The following is a 20,962-nucleotide window of genomic DNA, read 5'->3' as shown; positions in this document are numbered from 1 at the left end:
TTCCTGCTGTTTTCATCCCAGGTGGCAGTGCGAGGGATCCCATTCAATCTCTCCACCCAGGAAGATGTGATCATACCTGTAACAGGGAGCCCTTCATACTTCGTTGGAATTGACTTCTGTGCTCAGGATGACACAATTTTTTTTTCAGACACAAGTAAAGACATGATTTATAAACAGAAAACTGATGGTTCAGGTGAGAATAATTGTTAGGAATTGTAGACTAAATGTGGTAAGGAGAGTAGAATATATATTTCCAAAAAGAAGCACAAAAAGTCACACTGTAAAATATACAGTTAAATTTCAGTGTCACCCCAGTGGAACTAGGACTCCTAATAACCATATCTCACTTGGGCACCTGTGGAAAATGTTTGTCAAAATGTTTATTCAATTCATATTAAGCTAGTTAAATTGTCCCGTTCTGTGACAAACTTGCCAAATGTGTATGGGAATTAACTGTTTGTACCCCTTCTCACAACTAGTATTTGTCATCACCAGTCTAAGACCAGTATGCCTTTCAGTAGCATGAAACCGAGTTTCTCTTTTTAATTTCCCTATCTGGAGAGCAGGATGGTTTTTATGATACTGTAATTCAGAAGAACATTATGGTAGTGAGAGTTTTGGAAGTCCTATTTGTGGTAGTGTGAAAAATACTTCTCTCTGTTTTATGATAGTGATCAAATATATATTAATTCAGCATATGCAGTCTTTTGAGCTTGCTTGCTGCCTTGGGTCAGAGTAATGGGAGACTGCAGCTCACCAATACTTTGCAAATAATAGATATGGTCTGGCTGTTGAGGAAGATGTATTTACTGCACTGACCTTCATTCATAAAAAGTCTCTCTCAGTGTACACTTAGTGACAGGTTTTTCCCTTTGGCCAGTCTTTATTTCTCCTCTTTTGGGTTTGCGCTCATGAACATATACCTTCTTCACCTGGAGCAAAGGGCTTGGTTATTGGCTTTTGTATTAAGTAGCACAGAGGTGGCATTTTTACCAAGGGAAACTACTAGTTTTATGAACAGACTACTGCATTCATGTTATTTCCTCTGTTTCTAAAAAATTACGATCATTATGTGTGTTATTAATTCTAGGAAGAGAAATCCTCACAGCTAATAGAGTGGAAAGTGTTGAAGATTTGGCCTTTGACTGGATCTCAAAGAATCTGTACTGGACAGACCCTCGATACAGGAGCATTAGTGTGATGAGACTGGCAGATAAATCTAGGAGGGCAATTGTTCAGAATTTAAATAATCCTCGATCAATAGTGGTTCATCCTGTTATTGGGTAAGTTTAGTTTTGATTCTCACCTGAAATTATACAAACAATGTAATGCTGTAAGCAGAATTGGTAAGGTTAGGTTTACATCTCATTCTGGATTTCTGCTTGGATTTGTGCTCTTTTCAAAATAACATCTCTTTTCAGTTCTCTTGTCTTTATTATGTTTCATTCTGGCCTAGGATTCAGCATCCAAAGGAAAGGGCAAGGTGATTGAGATTCTGCAAGGAAGAAGCACTCAAAAGACTTATCTTTAAAAGCCTTTTTTTTTTTACTTTTTTTTAAATCAACTTTTACTGTTGATAAGCAGGCAAAAAAACCTATTTCTTTGTATCACTAAGATTAGAAAGCTAGTTCTTATGGTTGAAAGATAAAATTTACTAAATTATTTTAAATATAATTTCAGTTCTTGGAATAACCTTGGTTCCTTTTTTTTTTTTTCTATCTGAATTTCTTTAATTAAAACATATTGGTGACTGTATTTGATACAGACAATTTGATATGTGATTCTCTGTACACAGAGGCCTTGTTTTTTTTGTCGGAAATGCTTAACTTCAAATTCAATATTCTGTGTTATTTGGCCATGCCAAAACAGTATGTCCTTCACAGCACAGTTCAGCTTCCTACTGCCATAGTGCTGAGTTTCTCAATTCTTGGATATTGGATTTTCTTTTTTGGTAACCAAATTTACTATTTTGGAAGTAATCTTGTAAGAGTAATGTTAAACTTGGACTCTTGTGTATCCCAACCTTTTTTATTCACTGCTTTGTGAAGTTATTAAATACTTGATTGAGCTCTTTGACTGTAGGCATAAGTCAAAAGGATCAGGAGAAAATTCTTTGTACTATTACTTGTAATTGTGTTATTTGCTTACTTGTTATTGTGTTACTTGCTTACTTGTAAGTATTGCCTGGCAGATACATTTTTGCTTGATTCTTCCTCCTGGTCATTACTTAAATACTATTATAAATGAAATCCTTAACAGTTCTAACAAAGTTACAGGTATTTTCTGTCTAAAGAAACAAACCATTTCTGAAAATTTTGCACGTTGTGGTGAACATGATAAAAAATAATAGTTGGTACCACTACCAGTTGAGGAGAGAGTCAACATAAAATTGTATGTTTTTAAGGCATGTGAAGATGTGGTACAAAGAAGAATGTTAATGCTGCCTAAACATTCTCTCTGTTTAATTACATCATATAATTGAGTTTGTGTCTTCTGACATGTCCATTCAGATATATATTCTGGACAGATTGGTTCCGTCCGGCTAAAATCATGAGGGCCTGGAGTGATGGATCCCATGCCTTGCCAATTGTGAATACAACACTAGGCTGGCCTAATGGCCTAGCCATTGATTGGAGGTAAGGACAATACAGAAGGCTGAGAAGCTTTCTGTGTAAATAGTTTCTTCCTTTGTTGTCTTGAGGACCTTATTTTTTTCATTTGTTGAAAAGCCTGTAAAATATAAGATTTTCTCAGAATCCCACCCCACACACCCCAATAGCTTCTTACCAAGTTTAAAACATTTGAGAATATGTCAGTGCTTCCTACTGGACATAATGTCATTTGAAGAGATTTGGCATTTTCATTATTTCTAGTTCTCTAAGGCTGTACTGGGTGGATGCCTTTTTTGATAAGATTGAGCACAGCACCTTTGATGGGCTGGACAGACGGACTCTTGAACGTATTGCTCAGATGACACACCCATTTGGCCTTACTATTTTTGGAGGTAAGTCTGGCATTTAGAAATATTATCTACTATTATCATCACAGCTTTGTGGGTTTTTTTCATATGATGATCTGTTTTTGAGATACAGTAACATGGCCTCTGTAAAACTACTTTTCCTATAAAAACCACTCTTGAAAGTTTCTATTAAAATACATCTTTACTACTTCTTGCTCATTTTTAGGACTGTTTTTATTTATATTTGTGTGTAAATAATTTGAGGCAGATCAAGTAACTCTTTTAGTGCAACAAGGCAGATATGCTGTACTAACTATAGCTTCCAAGGTGGGATATTCATGCTGGATAGACAAGGTAAATCACCTCCCTAGGGATGATCAGCAATTTAATTAATTTTATGTAGAGCTGAGAAATGGATTTATGTTACGTGTGAAGAAAGATGTCAGCATCTGATTTTGTGTAAAAATATCTTCTAAAATATTCTAAAAATTCCTGGAAAGTTGTCTTCGTGAATGACGTCTAAAATTGCCTTGGAATTTGAACTATCAGTTGAATCTGTTATATCTCAATTTAAATGAAATCTGAGAGGGCTTATTTTTCTGTTTTGTCTGCCTGTGACTGAGGGACTCACTTTGGATGCTGTAGTGATAAAAATCTTTTTCTTTTTTCTTGAAACAGTAATGAAGGAATATTTACCTGGGAAGGCTTGCAGTTTTTTCTCATGATACTTGATCTTTTAAGTCATATTGGTTTGTAATTGCTATGTGTTAAATGTCTTTCAAAACAGGTTATGCCTATTTCACTGATTGGAGACTTGGTGGAATAGTTCGAGTGAGGAAGTCTGATGGAGGAGAAATGACTATTATCAGGAGGGGCATTAGTAACATTATGCATGTTAAAGCATATGATGCTCATTCCCAAATAGGTGAGCTCTTTTCTTGTACTGATGGAAGACATGAAATAGGGAATAAGAGACAAAATACCAGGTCAGCTGGTTCCCAATCTTGATTTTAGAAATGGCTTTACTGAATCGTAACTGACATGCATGGGAGGGAGCACAGGCACTTGCAATCACACCTTGTTTATTTCATTGTTTTGTGACTGTCCAGTTTTCCTCCAACACTTCTATTACTTTATCTAATAACCTTGTAAAATGAAGTTACAATTCCATTGCAATTTGTGTAATTGTATTACCAATTACAATTTTGTATTTCTCTTTTTCTGGTAGAAGTTTTAGTTGAACTGAACTATTTTGAGGAATGGGGTATAAACATTTATTAATCAAACTTACCATTCTTAATCACTGTGTGTCAGTCTCTAGTTTTTTATTCTTTTCACTGCTGAATTCTGTGATCTAAACCAAGAATTTGGTATTGTAGTTAATTTAGTAAAACACCCAGTGCACTTATCAGATATATTATCAAACTGCGCTACTTGGTGTCCAGAGATTGGATCAGATCTCCCAGCCTTGCCCAGAAAAGGTCTGCATTTGTGGTAGTATGCTTGTTTCCAGATAGTTGCTGAAAGTTGGCAGAAAATGGAATGAAATTTAATAGTTAGTTCTCAGCTTCCATAAACATCTGTGTCAATGAAAATGATATGCGATGTGGGAGTTACTATTATGACTTACTAATACTGCCAGTGAGCTTGACCCTGTTTTACAGTATACGCAAACCCAGGATTTGCTACAGCATCTTTTTTTTGTAAAACATTTATTTACAGTGACTGTATAGCCTAGTAGTTCCCGAGCTGTTATCTTCTCTACCACTTTTTAAGGCTCTAACTACTGTAACAGAGGAACAAATCCCAATGGAGACTGTAGCCATTTCTGCTTCCCAGTACCAAATTTTCAGAGAGTTTGTGGTTGTCCTTATGGCATGAGGCTGGCTTCAAATCAGCTGACATGTGTTGAAGATCCATCCAATGAGCCACCTACTTTGCAGTGTGGCTCCTACTCATTTTCGTGTGATAATGGGAGATGTGTGCCTCGATACTATCAGTGTGATGGTGTTGATGATTGCCATGACAACAGTGATGAACAAAACTGTGGATCTTTAAGTAAGTAATCACTGTAATTTACAGCTAGTATTTGTTGTTTGCAGTGCAGAAAGTTTGATGGCTCAGTCTGATTTCTTTTGAATAAACCCTAATTTTTTAGGGTTGCATCTGTGCAATGGTTTAATGGGTGGACTTGATGATTGTAAAGGTATTTTCCAACCACAACAATTCTGTGGATGAAGATGAAGGCATTTAAAAAATACCACCATAAGAAAAGTAGCCAAGTTACATGCATTGTCTAACCTTCCTCTAAAATTGGAGCAGCACCTTTTAATTTGAAATCTGAGTAGAAATGTTATGGTTTTAGTTGTATTTGGGCACTTTGGACTCTTGATTTTTACAGTGAAGTGGACTAAAAGCACCTTGGTTTATTTCCTGGCTTTGCTGTAAAATGTCTCACCAAATATTTTTTTTATCAAATACATTGAGAGAACAGTGGAATAGTAAGAGTTGATAAGATATTGAAGAGTTCTTGGCTTTTATGACATGTTTGGTGCTTCTTTCTGCAAAGTTAATTCTTTCTTTTAAATTAAAACCAAGAAAATGGGACATATTAGTGAAACATGTTTCCTAATGCATTGGACTAACTGGTATGACTAAGGTATAAGGTATATCTTACTTGTGGGCCATTCTAAAATAACTGCAATGTCTTTTGGGGAGAGGGTAAAGTATGAAGCAAATGTTGACTTGAAAAAGTTATTTATCTTGCTCTTTAGATTGTTTTGAAGTGCTTAGCAGTTTAGTTTTATTAGTAGTTCTTGCAGTTCAAAAGAGCTTGTAAGTTTTCTGCTCGCTTCTGCAGCTATTGGCGTGACAGACGTTTTCATTTTAAGCAATGTGCATCTTAGAATATGATGTATATTTTAGACATTCTGTAAGTGTACTAAATGCATTGAATACTCTGGCAGGGAAGCCAAGTTTTGGAGATCTTTATAAAAGTGTCCTCCTGTTTTGTTTTTTACGTAGACAATACTTGTGCTTCATCAGCTTTTACCTGTGCCAGTGGACAGTGTATTCCAGGTCGCTGGCATTGCGATAAACATAATGACTGTTCTGATGGCAGTGATGAATTGCATTGTCCTACACAAGGACCCACTTCATGCCCTGTAACCCTGTTCACCTGTGATAATAATAGATGTATTCCTAGGATCTGGATATGTGATACAGATAATGACTGTGGTGATGGGTCAGATGAAAAAAACTGCAGTGAGTATCACAACTGTCTGTTGTTTATTAAACAACTGTGTATGACTGCATAGAGATGTCTGTTGGTGTGAGGATGATAAATGAAATTAGGAAGAAAGAACTAATATCTAAGTTACATTAATATTTTATGGTCCATAAGCTGTGGAAAACTAATCTAATTTGAAATACCAGAGCCAAGTAGAATGTAGAAAAATAATTGAAGAAGATAAAAAGGGGCAACTGTGATAGTTGTAGTCATAGTGCTGCATAATGCCACGCACTGGAACGTACAGCAAAAAGCAGCTAAAGCTTAAATATTCTAAGTACTTGTTTCATGAGTGATCCCAGTAACGACAAGTGGTGTAGTCAGCTAATCTGGTCTGGAAGTCTTTGCAAAAGTAAGAAAGTAGTTTCTCCATATCCTTTCTTTGGCGTTATTTACCATTGAGTGGAATCTTCTGTTTTGTGTGAGTCCAAGCCTACATATGACTAAAAAATTACCGGATACAAATAAAATAGTGCTTGTAATTTTTGTGATTACTATTTCCTGCGTTACATGCTGCAAGTTAGTGTCTTTCTACTATCTCAGTATTATGCTGATTTCAGAAAAGAGAAAAGAAACACTTCTGTGGTTTTTTTTCACTCTTAACAGCTTTCACAGGCACTTGTGAGCCCAGACAATTTCAGTGTCCAGATCATCGCTGTATTGACCCATACTATGTCTGTGATGGAGACAAAGACTGTATAGATGGTGCTGATGAGCGTGACTGTAGTAAGTATAACTTTGTTTGTTGAACATCTCTTTATTGTTTCCTAACTTTTGCCCCCTGAAGGATCTTTGGTGGCCTCATATTACCAGCTTGAAGACAGCAGAATGTAGAATAAACCTATCCATAAATTGATCCTCCTTCTGGTGCTTGCTTTAGCTTTTTAGTAAGACCTTTAATCTCAAGGCTGGTTGCAGAGGCCTGAAATTTGTTTCCTTTGTTTTCTGTATATTCCAAGGTCACTCTGGATATCACATCTGACTTGGGCATCTGTAGAATAATTGGGTGTAGACTGTCTCTGCAAAATACATAAACAACTTATTAATTTATTTTATTTTATTTTTATTTTTTTTTGTAGTATATAATTGCAGTGCCACAGAGTTTAAATGTCTAAGTGGAGATCAGTGTATTAGCAGTTACTACCAGTGTGATGGTGTTTTTGACTGTAACGATCACTCAGATGAGACTAATTGCCGTAAGTATCTTGATGCTGAAAGAAAGGCTTCAGTTACTGCGTGATGCTTCTGAAAATTTCCTTTGCTGTATCAAATAATTGGCACTACTATCCTTTAAACCCCAAAATTCTTTTTAGGGAAACTTGTCTATAAATAGTTTTTCTGAGCAGAATTTTCAAACACAGTAAGTTCCAGCTCCTGAACAGCTTTTTCTGGCAAAGTCAAGTTTGCATTCTTTTTGGCTCAAGTGTTTTATTTTACTTGGCATCTCATTCTCAGGGTTTCAAGTAAAATTACGAAATCTGTTCATCTAGAAAACTGAAAATCTTGTATCCATAAGAGTTATTTTGAAACTTTTCCTTAACTAATTTTTTTTTTTTCATTTGGATTAGTTAAAAGTTCGCAATGGGCAGTGAAAACTTGTTTCGGCAAGTAATTTCTCATTGCTTTGGACATATATGCTTGCCCAAATCATTAAGGTTGGAAGAGACCTTAAAGATCATCAAGTTCCAACCCCCCTGCCATGAGCAGGGAACCCTACCACTAGGCCAGGTTGCACAAAACCTCATCCAACCTGGTCTTAAAAACCTCCAGGGATGGGGCATCGACAACCTCCCTGGGCAATCCATTCCAGTTCTTCACTACCCTTATAGTGAATAATTTCTTCCTAATATCTAACCTGAATCTCCCCTCTCTCAGTTTAAAACCATTACCCCTTGTCCTGTCGCCGTCTTCTCTGATGAAAACCCCCTCCCCAGCTTTCCCGTAGGCCCCTTTCAAGTACTGGAAAGCCGCTATAAGGTCTCTCTGGAGCCTTCCCTTCTATAGGCTGAACAGCCCAAATTTTCTTAGGCTATCTTCATATAACAGTAATTAAATTACCTTGTTCACCAAATTATAAAGTAGGAGTTAAAATTGTCAGGTTCTGAAATGTCATTTAGATTGACTGACTGTGATTCTATGGTCTGATTTAAAAGCAACATAGTTCTTAATATTATTGTTAGTGCTTATGCGACAGATAATCTGAACATAGGGATGAAACTGAAACAGCTTCTGAACTGTTGAATGTCACCGTTTTAGCTACAAGGCCACCAGGGATGTGCCACCAGAATGAATTCCAATGTCAATCAGATGGCAATTGTGTTCCTGCTAACTGGGAATGTGATGGCCATCTTGACTGTGCAGATGGCTCAGATGAACATCATAGATGTCCTGCCAGGACCTGTCCTCCATCTCTTTTCCGCTGTGATAATGGCAACTGTGTCTATCGAGCATGGATCTGTGATGGTGACAATGACTGCAGGGATATGAGCGATGAGAGAGATTGTCCTACTCAACCTTTTCGGTGCCCCAGCTGGCAGTGGCAATGTCCAGGTCACAGTGTCTGTGTGAATCTGAGCAAAGTATGTGATAATTCTGCTGATTGTCCTAATGGAGCTGATGAATCCCCATTGTGCAGTAAGTTACTGTTCAAGCACCTACTATAGTCTACTATGCGCTATGGCTTCTAGCAGAAGTTATAAGCACACTGAAATTAGAGCTCAGATTACTAAGTGGGACTTGCTTGCAGTGAAAAGAGACCACAATGGTGACTGCTGAATTAGTTAGCTATGTCCAATCTTGTGCTTTGAATTCAAATCTGATTTCCACTGACTTCAATTTATGTTTTTATATATCATTATAGGAATGAGCTTTGCTGTCTGAACACATTCACTAAAGCATGGCATGCTTTAAGTTCAGAAGAAATGTGATTCAGTCCTTAATATTTTCTTTTAAATTTCCAGCTTCCAAAATCATGAGAAAAATCTAAAAACTCATGTGTAGTCAGATTTTTTATTTATGTTGATTATGAATTGATTTAAGCATAACCTTTTTCTTTCTTTCCTTCCTCCCTCATCCTTCTCTTTAATCAATGCACATTCTCAGATGAACCCCAGCCAGGTATGATTACAAGTGATTTTAAATTATTGCTTATTAATACAATTTTAGGTTTGGAGTAATATAGTAAAATTTTGTGTGTTTATAGCTAGTTTTTAAAAATTGGTTATAAATTCTTAGCCTTCATTTAATGAGTTTCAGTAGTACATAATATGCTGTTATTTGCTGTTATGTGTGTGATGTCTGTTATATTTTGCATAAGGGCCTCAGTCCAGTCTCACATTGCCTAACTGATGATTGTGCACTCATGTTTTAGCAGCAGTCTTAGGCTAGTAATGCAGTTGCAAAGTATTAAATTTAACATAAACAGCTTTTGTTATTTATTGGTATATTTCTTTCCTGAACCCCTTTTCAGATCAAGAGAGCTGTTCTGACAATAATGCTGGCTGCACTCATGAATGTATTCAAGGACCCTTTGGAGCTCAGTGTACTTGTCCTATTGGTTACCAGCTTGCAAATGACTCCAAGACCTGTGAAGATATTAATGAATGTGACCCTCCAGGTTTTTGTAGTCAGCATTGTTACAATGAGAGGGGGTCTTTCAGGTGTTACTGTGATGAAGGATACATCCTAGAAACCAATGAGAAAACTTGTAAAGCAGCAGGTGAGCATCATTGATGCAAAAATCCTGAAGTAAACATCCACCTAAAGTTGTTCATGGCAGATGACCTTCAGTATTAAAACTGTCAGCTGAGGGGCAATCTAACTACAGTTGCCTATGGATTTCCTGTAACCTCTTTATTCTCCACCCTGGTCTCCATGCAGTCTAAAGGGGAAAACAAAGAGCAGGCTGGCTGAAAAGGAAGAAGAGGCGGGTGGGGAACAGTACTGGTGGTACAAAGAACTTTAGGGTTTGAATCAGGACTAGAAATCAGGAGCTGAGAGTGGCTTACGGAGGGGAGAGGGCTGAATGTCAGCAGCGAACTTGTTGGATAGTGGAGAAGAGGATCTAAGTTCCAGATAGGAGACTGGAAGGGGAGTACAGTAGAAAGAGAAATTATGAAGAAAAAATAGAGAAGAGTCACAGTAGATCCAAAAGTCAGGATGGACAGACTAGATATGATAAAATACTGGCCTGAGAATTGATTTGAGTATGTCCTTACAATATGTATATCTAGGTACAGTAGCTTTGATGCTATAATGTCAAATTGCCATGTCAAATCGCTCAGTGTTTCTTTTTCTTCCAGAATTACTGTTAAAATATTTTATTTTTTTTTTTTTCCTTTGATAGAGTCTGGAAATCTTCTTTTGCTGGTGGCAAGTCGTAACCAAATTGTTGTGGACAACATCACCTCTCAGTCACACAGTATTTATTCTCTGGTGCGGGATGGCAATAATATTGTGGCTATTGATTTTGATTCAATCACAGATCGCATCTTTTGGTCTGATACAACACAGGATAAAATTTGGAGTGCTTATCAAAATGGGACTGACCGAAAAATAGTAAGTTTTGCTGAGTTATTCTTGTCTCTTTGTTGTGGAGAGAAAATGCAGACCCTGTATCTCCAGTTAACAAAGGGGAAGAAGGAAATCCCAGCATAGTAAGAAGAGCTATAATGTAGACAAAATGAAACAGCTTAGTAGATACCAAACCAAAATCTCATACAACTTTTCAAGAAGAAAAACTTAATACTTTCAAGAAGCCCTTCTTTAACATCAGGCCATAAGCTGATTTTCCTATGAGTAAATGTTTCTTTCTTTGATAGACCCACTGGAGTTAGTAGAAGTGTGCCCCTGCCACTAGACCAGTTAGTAGAAGCTTTGTTAGTGCTTTGAATGTGTGTACACTATGACTTACTCTTTGTAAGAGACATAGAAAATGCTGGAGATTTGGTTCCAAGTTTTCCACCTCTGTAAAAATTTAATATCAACTAGTTTGTTCTCTCTCTCTTTTTTTAATTTATTTTATTTTTTCTGTTACTAAACAGGTGTTTGACAGTGGTGTCACTGTGACTGAAAGTATAGCAGTAGATTGGGTAGGTCGCAATCTTTATTGGACAGACTTTGTTCTGGAAACAATTGAAGTCTCTAAAATGGACGGGAGCCACAGGACTGTGCTGATTAGTGAAAATATAACAAACCCAAGGGGACTAGTATTAGATCCCAGAATTGAGTAAGAATTTTTTTATGCTTTATTTCGAAAAGATGCATATTTTATGATGTTACAACATTCCAACTGGAGATATGCCCATATTGTATTATAATTGCACATGACAAGTAGAAGAGAAAAGTTTTTCAAAGTGTGTTTGTAGAGTTGATTTAATATTTACAGTAATACAGTAGTGATTTGTGGCATGGAGTAAATAAAATGTTATGATTTGAACTGTTCATGTGCAAACTTTTACTGATTTTTGAGCTCTTCAATGCCTTGAACTCTGTTTACTACCAGCCATGTGAGACTCTTCAGTTATAGTGCTGTAAACATTATCAATTCAAGCCTGTATAAGTACAAACCTGTATAACATTATTATTTAGCAACGGGAGAATCAAATTAGAACCAACAATGAAAAACAGTGGTAACAGCAGCTTCTATTATTGAGAAATGAAAACAGCAGTACAAGTATTAAAATAATTTTTACAACGGAAATTATGGTATTATCTTCATTATATTGCTGAAATTAATAAATTCAGTATCATTGTATTAGGAGTTTAAACCTTAAAAAGGTTGTTTCTGTTTTTTGGCTAGTGAGTCTTCGTATGTTTCTCAATAGGGAGCTAGTGATTTTTTCAGGTTGGTAACCAAAAGTTTTGTTTTCCAGTGTTCATGTAATGTTCTGGACTGACTGGGGCCAAAACCCTCGAATTGAGAAAGCCAGCATGGATGGCAGAATGCGAACTGTGATTATTAACAACAAAATCTACTGGCCCAATGGACTCTCCATTGATTACCCGAACAGACTTCTCTATTTTGCTGATGCTTACCTTGATTATATAGATTTTTGTGATTATAATGGAAACAACAGACGACAGGTGGTTGCAAGTGATCTGGTAAGACATTAAAAAGAAAGTATTGTTTTCCCATGTCCTCACTGATAGTCATTAAAAAAATGTTTTTGCACTTTCATAGACCTAGATGTATTTTTCGTTGAAATACTTGAGTGAAGCAGTTTTCATAGAATCATGGAATGGTTTGGGTTGCAAGGGATCTTAAAGATCACCTACTTCCACCCCCCTTGCATGGGCATGGACACCTTCCACTAAACCATGTTGCTCAAAGCCCAATCCAACCTGGCCTTAAACAGTTCCAGAGAGCAGGTGTTCTAATTTTCTCTGGATTATGAAATATTTTAGCTTCTTGCTACAGCTAGAAAAATGGCGTATCCTCTTCACAGTCTTTCAGGAGATCTTAAACAGAACCTGGAGCTGAGCATAGACTTAAACCTTCAGATAATTTTCATTCATTCTGTCTGCATGCATGAGAACTAAAGGAAACACCTGACAGTGCTGCTGCTATCTGGTGCATTTACTATAGGCAAATCATAGAATCGTTAAGGTTGGAAGGGACTGTAGAGATCATCAAGTTCCAACCCCCCTGCCACTAGACCAGGTTGCACAAAACCTCGTCCAACCTGGTCTTAAAAACCTCCAGGGATGGGGCATCAGCAACCTCCCTGGGCAATCCATTCCAGTTCTTCACTACCCTTATAGTGAATAATTTCTTCCTAATATCTAATCTAAATCTCTCCTCCCTCAGTTTAAATACAGTGCAAAACCTGGAAGAGCTTTCTCTGTTCACCTTCTGTGAGTGATGATTGCTGTGATTCTTGACAGCAGTGAAGGATTTTGTGCTTTCAGGCATTGCTGCATGCCAGGCACTTAATGAAGACTTTTATAGGCTACCTCCTAAAGATGTGCTGCTGGCAGCTTATAGCACTGTTCCTGTACCAGGACAATAGTTCAGATCTTCAGTTGATACATATAAGATGGTATAAATAGTCACATGTATGTCTTCAATAATTGAAGCTCAAGGCTTTAACTTTTGGCTAGAGAGACAATTCTGGTAAAATAGGAGCTGTTGCAGTCTTGTTTGCCACACTCCTAGTTTTCTGAAATTTAGATAAGCCACCTTCAACCCTCTGGTAAATTATAGGTGAGCTTATCAGAGATGCAAGGTCTTGACAGGCCCATAACTCTCAATGGACATTTTTTATTGTGCCATTGAAAATGTACAATTGGGTCTTGATCTGTTATTTCCCTGTGTTCTGCCCTACAGTTTGACTGCTTTGTTAATTCCCCCTGCTGTACGTCTCACAAGGACTGTGTAGTGTTTTCATTTAAAAAAAATTACTATTTCCCTCAAAACTAATGTCTTGATTTCAGGCAATAGATTATTTTGCTGGAAAATATCTTTTGAGACACGCCTATTTTTTTTCCCTTATTTTAAAAAATTATGCTCAGTTCGGTTGTTACTTCATTGCAAGCTTTACATATGCAAACTCTAAATTGGTGAACATCCTTGCCTTTTAGATATTGCAGCATCCACATGCTCTAACTATCTTTGAAGATTTTGTGTACTGGAGTGACCGCTATACTAATCGAGTAATTCGGGCCAATAAATGGCATGGAGGAAACCAGACAGTTATGATTTATAACATTCACCAGCCTTTGGGACTTGTGGCAGTCCATCCTGTAAAGCAACCTAACAGTAAGTTCAGGAAAACAACTTTGGCAATTACAAAAAGAAGCCATAAATTATTAACAATAAATTAATAATAATAAATTAATTAGCACTCCTGTAATCAGTCTTGTCAGCACAGGAGCGGGGTTAAAACAAGCAAATAATTTATACTATTGATTTACAAATGAAAGTCATTTCAGCTTGTCCAGCCTGGTGTTTAGGGAAAGTAAGCTAGGCAGCATGTAAGCATAATGACTAGCCCAAAAGAATAATAGGGAAATAGTCTGTGCCACTTTGCTTTGAATGTTTTTAAAAGAAAACTGGAGCATTTTTGGAAAGCATTTTAATTTTTAAAATTTGTCTCTGTGGCATAGCAGACTGCTCCTTCTATGTTGATAATAATAGACAAGATTGCCATAACTGACCTTCTCTGAAAGCTCTTTTGCATTATTTTTAAGAAAGAAATAATAATAAATAAACCTCTTCATTGCTTTCAAGATCCCCTCTGAGATGCAGCTGATCTTTCGCAGCTGGAAGACTAAATAATTTTTTTTTCTTTTTCTCTCTGTTAGGTAATCTTCCAAATCAGAAAAATTGTATCCTGTTACGAGTGTATTGAATTGCTTGTGCTTCTTTTAATTTTAAGGAAACGGCAAAACTCATTTAGTGCTGTATTATCAGTAGTAATCATTGACTGTTCTTTCCAGTCAGTCATACTGTTACAGTTGCCAATACTTTCTTTTTTCAGGTATCAATTCTTGTGCATCGTCCCCATGCAGTCACCTCTGCTTGCTTTCTTCATCAGGACCACTTTTTTTTTCCTGTGCTTGTCCTTCAGGATGGACGCTTTCTCCTGATAACAGGAACTGCATGAGAGGTAGGATGGCAATAATATGAGTTGAAAAAAAAGACCTTTCCCCAGTTATACCCATTTTTTATGCAGCCAGTAGTTCTTCTTCACCCCGGGTATATGTTCTGTTGTATGTATTTGAATTTATTATAACATACTTTCTCAGTCTGTACTTTGCTAAGAGTAAGTCATAATATTTTGGTTTCCTCTAATCAGGAGAGATGCTCTCCCTTTTTCTCATCACTGTCTTCACCTGTCTGAACTAATGCATCTTGGAATTTAGATCAAAATTTTACAGCTTGAGATTTTTCCCTGCCGAGTAAAAAATTGGTATGCCAAATACAGAAGATCTGGAAACACAGCTTAAAATTACAGATGCTACAGGTGATGAGGCTGTAACAGAGGTAACCTTTGTCACAAACATCCAAGTTATTGGCAGGGAGTTTGCAAACAGGAATTTGACCAGATTAATTTTGTCAGATGAGGCATTCATTAATTATTCCATCAGTTGTACTGATATAAAGGATGCTTTGGTGCCTCCCTAATAAGGAAGCTTCAAATCACTGAAATTTAAGTAGAAATTATCTTTGAGCTAACAATCTGTCAGTCAAAAGATCCTTTTATTTTAAAACTATCCACATTGTTTTTCTGCTTGATACTAATCTTTTTTATGATCCTTATCCTTGCTGTCATTGTTTAATAGTCCAGCACAAACTTTCAGCAGAAAGATTAAACTGAGCTGCATGCATTAGGTTGCTCAGTGTCCCTACAAACCAATGATATTTCTTCTCTCTGTCTACTTAGTTCACATATTAAATACTACTAACTTTGTGTTGATGGTACCACATTGATTCTTGGATTGCACCATCTTTACAGAAGATGAAGAAAATTAATATAATAAGATTGCCATTGCACTTATTTTACTTTAAACTGCATTTCAGGTTGATATTAAAGATGGTAATGTAGCAATCTGGCTGGAAACAAAGCAAGGGATTGGTGTATATAAAGATCTTGTATTAATCCAGTAAATTTATTTGTTTAATATAACAACACACAAATTTTCTAGGATTATAATTTGTCATGTAAACCAGTAATAAGTTTAAAAGTTGCAGAAGTTATATTAATGTCTATCTGATGAAGCTACACAGATTTTAGTTTTGTATTGCTCGGCAAATTTGCTCTATTTTCCATTATATGAAGAATAATTGGAGTATATACATCTGCATTGGTGTTAAAGGAAGCAATCACCAGTCACTCTTTTATGGAAGAGCACTGGCATGCCACATGATAGAAAAAAAATAATGAAAGAAGTCCAAGAATTTCACAGTCAGAGCTAGCTATATATGTCTTCAGGCAGTTATTTGCCAAAATGGGGGTTTTGTGCTGAGATAAGTGATATCTAGGTTTATGTCAAATTTGACAAATAGTTCCAGCTGCCAGAAAGGAGTATGGAGAATAATTTTTAAGACATGCAGTGATACTGTGATTTCTTTTTTTTTTTTTTTTTTTTTTTTTTTTTTCAATTTTCACTGTAAAATTTATATAAATGTATTAAGCAGCAGGTGAAGAAAATCAAAACAAAAAAACAAACCAAAAAAAGGTCTTTGTTCTGTTCTAAAATAGGAAATGGGCTACTGCTACTTTCTGTAGCAGCAGCCCAGTTCCTGGTCAAGTGGTAAATAAGAAAGATTCAAGCATAAAGTTACAAATTTACCTAAAAGCAAGTATGCTGTAAGAGAATATGTCTACACTCTCAGAGCTTGAAAAAAGAAAACACATAACTGCAGTTATATTTGCTAATAAAGATCAGCAATTGCTGCTGTGACATCATACCTTGCTGTGAGTCCTGTTTAGTAGGCTTTAGGATCCATCTCAGGCATATCTGGGAGAGCCCTCAGAGCTTTGTCCTGCTGGTTTCCATTCTCAGAGACTTGCAAAAGCTGCTCAGAGCAGCTGTGTTAGTGTACTTCTTCCCTTGGCCAACAAGGAGTCATATCACTGGCAACAGTTAAGCATATAATAAGGCCATTTTCTTTGTAATAGACAACTCTGAAATACATTCTGTGTTTTTACAGTTGAACACCCTTTTCTTATTGCTGTAAGAGATAATATAATTTATGGAATTTCTCTGAACCCTGAGGAGAAGACAAATGATGCTATGGTTCCAATAGCAGGAGTTCAAAATGGTGTTGATGTTGACTTCGATGACTCTGAACAGATGATTTATTGGGTTGAAAATCCAGTAAGTTAGTATTTGTGTTAAAATTAAGGTACAGCTTTTTATTTTAAAATAATTTTTCTTGACTGAAATACATTAGCACTGCAGGTAAGAATGTTCATATAAATGTTTCATATATGACATGTTGACAACATATATATGACGTATGACATGTTTATATGTTTCATATACATGAAAAGAATGAAAGGGGTTTTTGGGAGGTTTTTTTTCCCCTGAAGAGATAAAATAAAAAAGCTTCATCTCTTTTGTAAATTAGTTTTCATCTTTTTCAGCTGAAATATTTTATTAATGCTATTTCTGGCTCAGCCAGTTACATCTGAAATATCGGTGTTTCCCACAATCGAAAAGCACCGACATAACCCTACTCTCAGCTCCCCCTTGCTGTAGTCCACTTGTTCACCTCTCCCTTGATTTAGGACTTAATTCTGCAAACACAGCCAGAACACTTCTGCATGGGAGCAATAATTTGACACAATGGCACTGAAATTAGAATGAAAATGCACGCATCTAGGTTGAGCACTTAATGAAGTAACATAGTAGAGAGGCTTCTTTTTCTCTAAATAGAAAGTCGTTGCGAAGTCACAAGGTAGAACATATGTAGGCTTATAGATCTAAAAAATAGTTTGAACTAATTTTTAATAGTTGGTTACAATTGTTTGACTAGAGTGTTTTTAAAGCTTGCCCTGAACTACGAAAGAACATGTGTTCCCTAAGGCTAACTTGCCACAAAAGAATCCAAATTTTTGCAGGATGGACACTTAAATAAAAAAATAATCTGTGGCAGTCTGGGAGATTTACCTTTTTCTTCCCCTCGACCTGTTTTCCAAAATTCAAAGTAAAATTAAGTTTCAATATCCCCCCTTTTATCACCTTTTCTGTGTCATTCATTATGGAATCATAGTTTGTTTATTCTTTTAAAATTAGTATGTTTAGTTCTTGTTATTTTAAATAGACCTGTGCAAGCAAATCTTTGCCCAAGGAAGGAACTAGATAAGCACTTTGGAATCTGTTTGATCCTCTCTGCAGTCTGAAAAGATGTTCTTCACAGATCTCAGCCAGCAGATATAGCTGACATTTACAAAAGATTGAAGAGTTCTGTAGGTCATGGGCTGATACATCTGTTAACAGAGCTGGAAAGTGAAATGCCAGGCACCTCTGCAGGCTGAATAAGTCCTATATTTCAGTTAGGCCTTGATCTCCAGCCTGACAACTGCAAGACTAGGGACCGTGCCCCCTGTCTGTACCCGTGACCTGCAGGTCTCAGGCTGCTGTGGCTCCCAAGCAGAGCTGAGACGCCTGTGTGAGTCATGGCTTGCTCTCTGAAAAAACAGGTTTCTCTGCTTTCTAATGACAGAAGAGTATTTGCCTACTTTTTAAATTTTAGTCCTTGTCCATTACAACATAGCCTCATCCTCATCACCCTGTTTTGCCTCCTGTGTGTTTGTCTACACTTGCATAGTTTGTAGTTGTAATTTTACTGCCAGCATTGACACAACAGTTGAAGCTGTAGTAGTTAGAGCTCAAGTGAAACATCCATCAGCTTGTTCTCCCTTTCTGAAGCAAACTCAGGGAACAGAGATAAGTATCAGAGTCCTCTCTATTCTACTTTAGAAACACTTCCTAGGTGTTTTTAACTTCAGCTGTTTGTTCCATAGGACATTAATTCTAAATGTCAATAACAGGCAAACTGTCTTTGAAAAGTCTATCATACTATATACACTGTTATAAATATGAAATGTCTATTAGGCTCTCAAAGTAGGATTTATACAGTATCAACAGTTATCCTACTTTGCTACTCTTTTCTGTAGATTCAAGGATAGGTTAACTTGCAAATAGCACTACATTGTTGGGGTTCAGCAAGCAGCACTATAATGGTGTCTAAGAAATTCTAACTATTTAAGCCAGCGTTGAATTTGACCTGGAGTTTTTGTTCAGGTTTTTGCCATCTGATATGTTGATTTTCAATTCTGTCCTGAGTTATTTTGGACAGTATACTGATATCATGCTAACAAAGCAATTAAGAATATGCATGGACCAAATGATCACTGGGTGCTTTTTCTAAAGCAAATTCTACCTTTGTTCTGCTCTGAGATGGCAACAGCAACCTCTTCTCCATTTTTTAGTGCTTGGGCCTGCTTTATCTCTGCCTCTGACTCCTCCATTCATAACTGGGCTGGTGCTAGCTACACAGCTTTGGTCTTCAACCAATGCAAAGTTCAAGGTCTAATGGTGTGCTGTGTGTTCTGTCCCTTTGCATTGGTAGAGCCCCTCTTTTGTTCCAGCTAAGTGCCAGGACAGGACAGACCTACTGCAGGGGTTGCCTCAGTGAAGAACCGGGGTTGTGGGTCCCAGTGCTACCTTGTCTGGGAGGCTGCACCAGGGAGTGAGATCTTCCCTGGACAGGTGCAGCATGTCTGTGTCAGTGAAGGAGGAAATAATTAGTGAGGGGAAAGAAGATTATTTCAGCCCTTGCTCACAACTCCCCAGACCCTGCTGACCTCTTCAAAAGTCTTGATAATATGCAATAGCTGCTGGTATTTCAATTCTGCTTTAATACTAGTTGTGAAAAATTTACATGATAATATGCAAGACCTCTGCAGAACTCCTGTAAAACTGAAATAACCTGAAGAACACTGAGGAAGGCAGCTATAGTAACCACTTCAGGCCTTTATCTGGGTTGTATCTCTGTTTGGTGCTTGTTTATATCGTGCTTTAACATCACACACTGTAGCTAATATCACAGGCACTGAGAGTGATAAGTTATTTCAAAGGTTTCCCTTATGAAGAAAGTCACAAAGATTCTTGATTTTTTTTTTTTATGACAGCTTATTAAAAATTTGTTTCTTGAATACTTAAGCATGGAGAGAACACCATTTTCCTTTACTAGATTTCAGAATATTCAAGGTGGTTAACTGAGGTATCCTGGTAAAATCTTCTGATAATGAAATACAAGTTAGAGTTGTGACTGTCTATAGTTTAAATATATACAGTTCAGCCTTACATAATACAGTGATTTTATTTCTGTCAATCACGTTTTGGTTGGTGAAAAGTAATGTCTTTTTACACTGGTTAATTACTATTTAAAATATTTTTTACCATGTTTATGCATTGAACATATGCAAATACATTTATCATTATTGGATTTTCACTTTGCTTAGTAAAGATTGTAATATAAAGTACTCATATAGTTGGAATAAAAGTGTTTTCTTCTTTTGAATTTTTTTCAATTTAGTTTTTGATTTATTTTTTTCTGTCAAGGGTGAAATTCACAGGGTGAGGTCAGATGGAACCAACAGGACAGTTTTTGCTCCAGCAGCTATAATTGGTGCTCCTATTGGTCTGGCATTGGACTGGATATCTGCAAACCTGTATTACAGTAACCCAGGGACACAGTCAATAGAGGTAATTTCTTAAGAGGAACAACTGGAAAGTAAGAGCCTAGATTTCTCACTACCATGTATACCATGGTTGAATTTAGTAATGTATTTTTTTGTATCTGAAATTAGATTACTTTCAAAATGCAAACAATCCATAGAAAAATACTTTACAAACTTCAAGAAATAAGCCTAAATTTGAGTGTACTCAAGAGATAGAGATCAGTATATTCTGGGAATGTATGTGTGCATAGATTTTTTTTTTTTTTCCCCTCTTTGTTTTTTCCACTTCATTAGGCCTCTCGTGTTTGACACAGCCTCTCTGATCAGTAGATTTACTATTGCTGCTATTATCATTACAAAATAATGGTCCCAATGCAGTGCCTCTGAAAGTAAAGATACATTGTCATCAAATGCAGTAAATCCACTCCCAAGTGCTTTGGTATCATATTATGTAGCTTTCAGGAAACTAGCAGTCTGATGTTATGTGAAGGATAAACTTGTCATTTAGTGTAGGGA

General features: G+C 36.6%; 1 protein-coding gene across 1 annotated transcript in view; it reads left to right on the top strand.

The window, feature by feature from the left end:
* The window catches only part of LRP2 (low density lipoprotein receptor-related protein 2), a 109,960-nt gene that overhangs the window by 41,203 nt on the left and 47,795 nt on the right, over positions 1-20,962 (top strand). The window contains exons 17-34 of the mRNA XM_009996130.1: positions 1-193; positions 1,091-1,283; positions 2,511-2,636; positions 2,874-3,004; positions 3,747-3,884; positions 4,736-5,017; positions 5,984-6,223; positions 6,855-6,974; positions 7,328-7,444; positions 8,505-8,882; positions 9,718-9,966; positions 10,594-10,805; positions 11,291-11,475; positions 12,122-12,350; positions 13,830-14,007; positions 14,729-14,857; positions 16,906-17,072; positions 20,328-20,471. Of these exons, the coding sequence (XP_009994432.1) occupies positions 1-193; positions 1,091-1,283; positions 2,511-2,636; positions 2,874-3,004; positions 3,747-3,884; positions 4,736-5,017; positions 5,984-6,223; positions 6,855-6,974; positions 7,328-7,444; positions 8,505-8,882; positions 9,718-9,966; positions 10,594-10,805; positions 11,291-11,475; positions 12,122-12,350; positions 13,830-14,007; positions 14,729-14,857; positions 16,906-17,072; positions 20,328-20,471 (3,411 nt within the window). The remainder of the gene's footprint in view (positions 194-1,090; positions 1,284-2,510; positions 2,637-2,873; positions 3,005-3,746; positions 3,885-4,735; positions 5,018-5,983; positions 6,224-6,854; positions 6,975-7,327; positions 7,445-8,504; positions 8,883-9,717; positions 9,967-10,593; positions 10,806-11,290; positions 11,476-12,121; positions 12,351-13,829; positions 14,008-14,728; positions 14,858-16,905; positions 17,073-20,327; positions 20,472-20,962) is intronic.

The sequence above is a fragment of the Chaetura pelagica genome, unplaced genomic scaffold (genome assembly GCF_000747805.2).
Source record: "Chaetura pelagica isolate M959 unplaced genomic scaffold, ChaPel_1.0 scaffold3, whole genome shotgun sequence".
NCBI lineage: Eukaryota > Metazoa > Chordata > Aves > Apodiformes > Apodidae > Chaetura > Chaetura pelagica.
This window is presented reverse-complemented; position numbering and strand designations above follow the sequence as displayed.